We start from the raw sequence: 7,077 nt of genomic DNA on the forward strand, positions 1-7,077 counted from the left end.
TGATACATGCAAATTCCTGCTTTGGCAAAGAATGCTGAAATCAAGAGGCTGTCGTTTGATAGAACATGACTGTCAGAAGAACAAACATCTGTGGGAGGAAGTATGCTCTTTAGCAGCGATGAAGGGGAGACCCTCCTCCTATACGTTGGCATGCTGTCAGGAGAGAAGATTTTATAGAAAAGGACATCTTGTTTGGTTAAGCGAGTGGTCGGTTGGAAAGAGGAAGCCCCGTCATGAAATGGATTGACCCAGTGGCGATGACACGGGGCTGCAGCGTAATGACAATTATGAGGATGACACAGGACTGGGCAGGGCTTCATGCTGTTGTGTGCAATGTCACTAAGCGTTGGAGCCGATTCAATGGCTCCTAACAATAACGGAGCAGGAATCTACTCGAAGGTCTGTCAACTTCTTCACAGCTTATGTTCTTTCTCACTGTATGAACTGATTCCATCTCCTTTGCCTTTCTTCCCTTTGCCAGATGAACATTTTATGCTGTTTTTAAGACTGTATTCTAAAATTTTCTCCTGAATACACATGTGTGAGTGTTTTATGGAGTACAGACACATTTCTCAACAAGAGTAGGTAGGTTTGATACCTTCAGCCAGCCTCATATCTTACCCCGGGGGTGTCATAATGAAAGGCAGTTCAGTGCATATCTTAGCTCTACAGGGTGACCATGAACATCAGTTCAATTGTCCTACTCCATGGGTTTGGAAAAAAAAATATTTTGTCTGTTTATAAAGAGAAAAGACACAAATGTTGCCTTCCTCTCCTGAAAGACCATGCCTGGAAACATACGAGGAGATTATATAAAAGTCATGGAAATTTTCTATTAACTTTCCTTTCTATTTTCCACTAACCTTTTGAAGCCCCTTTGCTATTGTTTTGAGTTTTATTATGTAAATGATATAATTCTAGAAAGAGGCAGTTCCCTACTTTTATCTTCTAAAGATGTCTTCAAGTTAAAAAGCCTAATTTTTACGACATATAAATGCGTCAGGATGTAGAGCTCTGTCTAAGAGTATGGGACCCTCTCAGGAGAGAGAAAAAATGTGTATGTGTCCTTTAGGATCAGAGCAGTTAACTGGATAAATGGCTACAGATCCATTTTGTGTAAGATTCTTAAAAGACTAGGAACTTTTACAGGAAAACTGAAGAGGCCAGAGATGTTTCATTTCCCCTAAAATGTTTTTCCTTACTTGAGTCAGTGTCAACATTGATGTAACTTCCAGCATGATTTTCATTTCCTTATCTTGGTTATGTATTGGTTTGTTGTTTAACCGCCTCATTCATTCTAAGCAAATAATATTGGAGTAATGGAGGGAGAGAAATAGAGAGCCGCGCAAGTTAGCTTCTGCCCACTTCACACACCTGCTTGTCGTCAAGCTACCAACTCAGCCCTACATGCACTGCTGAGGGTGGTAAGCTTGGGTTCAACCCAATCCCAAACTCACAGCCGTTGAGTTGATTCTGACTCATAGTGACCCTATAGGACTGGGTAGAACTGCCCCTGTGAGTTTCCATCTCTCTCCCTCAGAGCACCTGGTGGTTTTGAACTGCGGTCCTTGCTGTTTGCAGCCCAATGCGTAGCCCACTCTACCACCAGAGCTCGGCCGCCAGGGCTCAGGAGCCCAGAAACAGTTCCTGACTCAGAGCCAAACACACAGCTTCCCTTGCCCTTCCCACAATGACGCACACTTTCCACGTACACACGTTTGGAATTAATCCTTTCCTCTTGACTAGAAGCTTTCATACCAAGTGTCAAATTACCCAATAAGCAAAGTAAGCACACAATGTATATTTAAGCAATTTCACTTCAAAGATTATGCTTGTAGGTATAGGTAGCATCTGTCTTCCTCCCAACCCCACAGCACCTTTTCAAATTCACAACCCCTGGCATCTATGGTGAAAAACGTGAACCTATTCATGACAAAACAGTTAAAACACAAGTAAGCCAAGCATACAAGCTTATTAGCCATACATGAGATGGCAGCCATTGTTTCTGTCCTGGAAACGGGGCATGCCTCTGCAATGCATGGACATGTAAAATTAAAATGTACAGGTTTAGGAAATATTTGATTGTGTGGAAGAAAACGCTGGGGTAGAGAAGCATCACCATGCTTATAAAGCACTAGCACAGTAATAAACTTGGTCATCTTAATCTCCTCATAAAGGTGCGATTTCCTCAAAGAGAGGTTTATATAGATGAAGCACTCTCTACTGACTTTCCCTACTACAACCCCACCCCTTCCACCTGACATACAAATTCTGAGGAAAAAAGCCACTCTGCTACAATTTGTTTACAGTTTGATAGAGAGGAAAAATAATGCATACTTATTTGAAAAATCCCTTTGGCAAATTGATGAATGAGAGCTCTGATAACAATCTATCTAAAAAGTCGAGAGGTTTTAAAGAGCTAGAACTGAATTAATAAATTGGTCATGGTGAAAAGAAATAAATGTTTTATTATATGTGTTGCTAAAGAGAGCTCAAGAAATAAATGTTTTATGTTAAGCAGGGATTTTCAAGGTAGAGGCTTCCATTGTGTCTTACTTTGTTCTCTCGAGAAAAGCAAAGCCAGTAAATAATTTTATATATATAATCTGCCCCACAGTCTTAGAACCTACCTGGACTCTCCCATCATGTAAGCCATTTTCTTGACATAAATTTCTCTCTGTATACAGATGTTTGGCTGGAGGCTTCTTCTGACCCTAGTAACTACAGGGGCTAAGAAACCCAATATGGGCAGGATAATGTCAGGCTGGTGGCTGCAGAGGTGGATGCATCCAAGCCAGCAGGTTAGCGGGCAGGCTACCGAGGGTTCATAGGAATGGTGGGCAATATGACAGGCTGTGGTTTCCTGTCCAAAAAATTGGGGGTTGATAAGTTGGATGTAGGATTCAGACTTTGCCAAAATAAAAATCATAGTAATAAACCAACAGCATCCATCTACACTGGACAGGGGCCTTCACCCTGTGAAAAAAAACTTCCTTTCAATTGATTGGCCGAGGCCTGTGACCAAACAAGAACATTGCATTGCAACCTAATCTGACAACCAGTCGGTTGCACATTGCAGATTCCATCACGGAGGTGAATAGATCCTGTGGGTTACATCATGAAAACTTACTTGATCTTCATTGACACGCTACTGAGAATCCTCACTCACTCAAGGTGACATAAAACCTAACTATCACACAAGGACTTATGAAAACACATATACCTTCTTGAGGAGGAGAGCAACAATGAACGTGCCAGCCCATAGCAGCCTTTAGTGGTCCTGCCCTGTAGCTGATTATAGACGGATACCATAGTGGGTGCTCGGTGGGGATAAAAGGTCAAGATGTAGAAAGCACAACACAAGCATGGTATTTTTTATTAAAAGCTTTATTTTCATGTTATTTAGAAAACAAATTTATAAATAGTCCAACTTTTCTATGCCAAGACATAGAGAAAGATGTTGCACAATTTATGCTAAACAAGGCAGTATGCCTTACAAGGGAAGACATAAAATGTCCAAAGGATATTTAGAACATTGTAGAGTTTAAAGCTTCAACATCTGAAATGTTCACCATATATACTGTAAATTATCACCTGTAAAATATTGACCCCATACTTCTGAACAACAATAAATAACAGCTACAAACATACACTGGCACATACATCCCCCAAGCTTGCAGTCTTTTCCCTGGATCTCACACGATTAACATCCAGCCTCAATCACAGTGGCTGGCATGCTAGGCATTCTCTCCAAATAATAATTTGAGAACATTTAATACTCGCTGTCTTCAAATTAAATAACAGTTAGGATGGAACTCTTAACCAATTTTTAAAACTAACAGAACAGTAAATGATCAGACAAATTCCTATCTTTAAAATACCAAATGAGGCATTAAAATATCAAATGTGAAAGATAAATAAATAAATAAATACATAAATAAATAAAAGGAACGCAGAACATAGTCAAACACAGCCAGCACAGTCCCCAGTCCGCAGGAATCGCTGGTTTCTCTCGGTTCCTCTAACCCGACGCTCCTTCACGGACATTCACTTTGGGGCTTCTTCCTCACATGTCAGTTGGTGCTGCTCCTAGGATGAAATAATGGTGCTCTTAGTAGAGAATCATTAAGCTGACCCAGCAACGCTCTTCTGCTGCCTCATGTCTTTGACACGCTAGACCTGCCCCTGTGCCCACTGTCGCCCTGAGCAGCGCTGAAAACGCCAGGGTCTTGAATGCTGTTCAATAAGGGTAGCCAGGGCTAGCAATTGTGCTGCTGGATTCAAACACGTGAGACACAGTGAACACTGCCCAACTGTTTTCCTGGGCTTAAAACATGGGGCGGCATGGCGGGGTGGGCAGAAAGCATGCGCACACTCACTGAAGCCTCCGCAGACTCATGAACTGTTGTTCGGTACAGCCAGTTGGCTGTGAGTCATAGCAACCACGGGCGGCAGAATGAAGCACTGCCTATCCTGCAACAGCCTCATCATTGTTCTTGTCTGAGCCCAGGCTCGTGCGATAGGTACGATTTTGTCGTCATTTTATGTAGACTCAAAGATCACTTTATATTTTGTCCTGAGTCATGAGGCTAAACGAGGTGGAACCTAGACGTGAACTCAGGTGGATGTCACAGCAAAGACGTCCTGTTCACCTGCAAGACTTAGAGGAACCTGTTGCCCCAAACAAAGGGGTCTGCTTTTCAGGTGTGAAACCAGGCGAAAACTGGAGGAATCGCTGCACTTTAATAGGTAGGAGGCATTCCAACACAACTAAACAGATGGCGTTAATGAAGACATTGGTGCAGAGCTGCTTGATGATCCCAATGGCAAAATGAATGGAGACTATAAAAAAGAGCGATTTTCGGCCTTTTAGCCAACTTCTAGATGTCTTTCCTAGGATTTTCAGAAGCTGAAGCTAGTAACTAGTTGTGCTAATCGCCCCAGGCCCACTAGGGGTCCATGCAAACCCGCAACTCACTTTGCAAGCATCTTTTGGATCATTTTCTTAACCATGGGGGCCGCGGGGTTGAGACAAACGTCCTGCCCATTCTTGAGGGTGGCTCTGCAGAGAGAAGGAGCATCCACGTGAGGGGGACGGGGGAGGGCAGCGCCCCCCGGGGGGGAGGGCGGGGGTGACAGATGGCAGCGGCGGCGGGGCAGCAGCAGCGGGCAGCGGGACTTACATGACTTCCGTTTGCGCGCAGTGGGGTCCGGGAGGCGTCACCTTGACACTGTTCATGTTCTTGATGTGGATGCCCTGCATGGTCTTCACGCACTGGCAGCGCAGTTCTGTCACCACCGGCGCCCCTGGAGCCGAAGAGAGGCTCGGTGAGCTGGGCTGGCTCCCCGCAGGGACGGCCGCCCGCCCAGACAGACAGACGGACCGGCAGGCACACAGACTCACCTGCAGCGCGCCGGCAGGCGGCGACCAGGAGCAGGAGCAGCAGCGCGGCCCGGAGGAGGCGAGGGGCGCGGGCGGCGGCGGAGGACGCGGCGGGGGCCATGGGCTCGGAGCGGAGGGTCTGGGCGGCGGTGCCTGGAGCGAGAGAGGCGGTGCAGGGAGGACTGCGGGTGCTCTGGACTCTGAGGCTCGGAGCCCCGCGAACCCCTTTTATCCATGATCGGGACTGGAAAATCCAGAGAACCAAGGCCAGGGGAATTCCCGGAGTTCTAAAGGTTTGGACCCTGGTTCCGGAAGCCCGGAGCCCGCCCTGCCTCTAGCGCTGACCCCGCCTAGCTCTCCGGAGGGTGTCTCTCTAGCTCTGGGACATTCCTATCTGCTGGCAAATTCCTAAAAGACAAGTGAGCCTTTTGCTGTGGTGGGGTTTCTGACAAAGAGAGAACCGTGGGCGCCCAAGTGACCCCTGAACTGCCTGCTGAAGGATCAGGTGCAGGATCCACAGGGCAGTTAGAAGCAGGAGTGGGCAACAGGCTACCTTTAGAGGAGCGGCTTTTCTTTTTTAAATTTATTTTTATTAATTGGAATAATGAACTTATTCAATAAATCCATAATTAAATCACGCCCAACAGAACTGTACATGTGCCACCACAAAGTTTCCATACATTATCTTTCTATATGAACCCCTTGATGTCGTTAGCCCTTCCTCCCCCATCTCCTCTAATTTCCCTTCCCCTCCAAACCCTTATTCCACTTGCTGATTCTATAGGTTCATCAGTCCCGGTTTTCATACCCCCAAAATGAAAAAACAAACAACCATATACTGCAACTTCAAGAGGGTGACCCCCAATGACATAAAACTCTTGAAACACCCCCTAATATGTACAATAAAAACAAATAAATCAACACAGCCCTGAGATACATAAGATTTTGGAAATGCATGCATCCTAGGGCATCTGCTGACAAGTTTTAACTGCTCAAGTCAGACCCCTGCCTTTGACCTTCTACACAGCTCACCAGTGTGCTCCTCTCTCAGTGACTACTTTCCTCCGATTCCTCGATTGTGGACAGAGGGAGTTCGCTGGAGGCTGATTTTCTATGTGGTTCCACCAATGAATCTGGGGCTCCACTGTCATCCATAGCCTTCTGCAGCCCAGATTCTCAGACTTTAGACTCTGATACTAATCTCTCCCTTTAACTTCGGATTATAGGTTTCACAACCCTTCAGTCACTGATGATGGTGTGCTTCTTCCATTTGGATCTAGTTGACTCTTACTCAGATGGCTATTTGCTCGAAGACAAGCCTTTAAGGCCACAGAAGCTATTTTATCTGATAGCCAGACACCACCTAATTTATTTGCCACAGTTTGCTATAGCACCCATCTCCTCTGTATTCCCTCCTTGGAGGCGACTATTGAGGCAGGCTAAAATGTAAGAACTAATTGCTCTTAAATTGAAGCTGGGATTTGGTGTGAGCCCACAAACTGGATTTATGTGGGGTTACTTTTGTAGAAGGTACTTCAGTTATTGGCATTGGTATAGTGAGGCTGGGAAAGATAGGGTCACCTGTCTTCATCTAAATTTTGATATTTTGCAGCATTCTTATACGTCTGAAACAAACACACTTTTCAAAGAAATACAGCCATCATTTCAGATTACACATTAAGGAAGTTTGTCAT

General features: G+C 45.1%; 1 protein-coding gene across 1 annotated transcript; it reads right to left on the minus strand.

Annotated features, from left to right (window-relative positions):
• Positions 1-3,404: 3,404 nt before the first annotated feature.
• Positions 3,405-5,645, minus strand: LOC142443613 (permeability factor 2-like). The gene is made up of 4 exons (XM_075544925.1): positions 5,405-5,645; positions 5,184-5,307; positions 4,979-5,062; positions 3,405-4,089 (listed from the first exon to the last, which is right to left on the minus strand). Exons 1-4 carry the CDS (start codon positions 5,502-5,504, stop codon positions 4,074-4,076), a joined length of 324 nt encoding a protein of 107 aa, XP_075401040.1. The 5' UTR covers positions 5,505-5,645; the 3' UTR covers positions 3,405-4,073.
• Positions 5,646-7,077: the final 1,432 nt, after the last annotated feature.

The sequence above is a fragment of the Tenrec ecaudatus genome, chromosome 3 (genome assembly GCF_050624435.1).
Source record: "Tenrec ecaudatus isolate mTenEca1 chromosome 3, mTenEca1.hap1, whole genome shotgun sequence".
Classification (NCBI taxonomy): Eukaryota; Metazoa; Chordata; class Mammalia; order Afrosoricida; family Tenrecidae; genus Tenrec; species Tenrec ecaudatus.

Bases quoted from the DNA above. Each gene is read 5' to 3' on its own strand.
- LOC142443613 (XM_075544925.1), bottom strand. From the start codon at position 5,504: ATGGCCCCCGCCGCGTCCTCCGCCGCCGCCCGCGCCCCTCGCCTCCTC. The intron at 5,308-5,404 runs GTGAGTCTGTGT...CTTCGGCTCCAG, and splicing joins CGCCTGCCGGCGCGCTGCAG to GGGCGCCGGTGGTGACAGAA. The intron at 5,063-5,183 runs GTAAGTCCCGCT...TTCTCTCTGCAG, and splicing joins TGCGCGCAAACGGAAGTCAT to AGCCACCCTCAAGAATGGGC.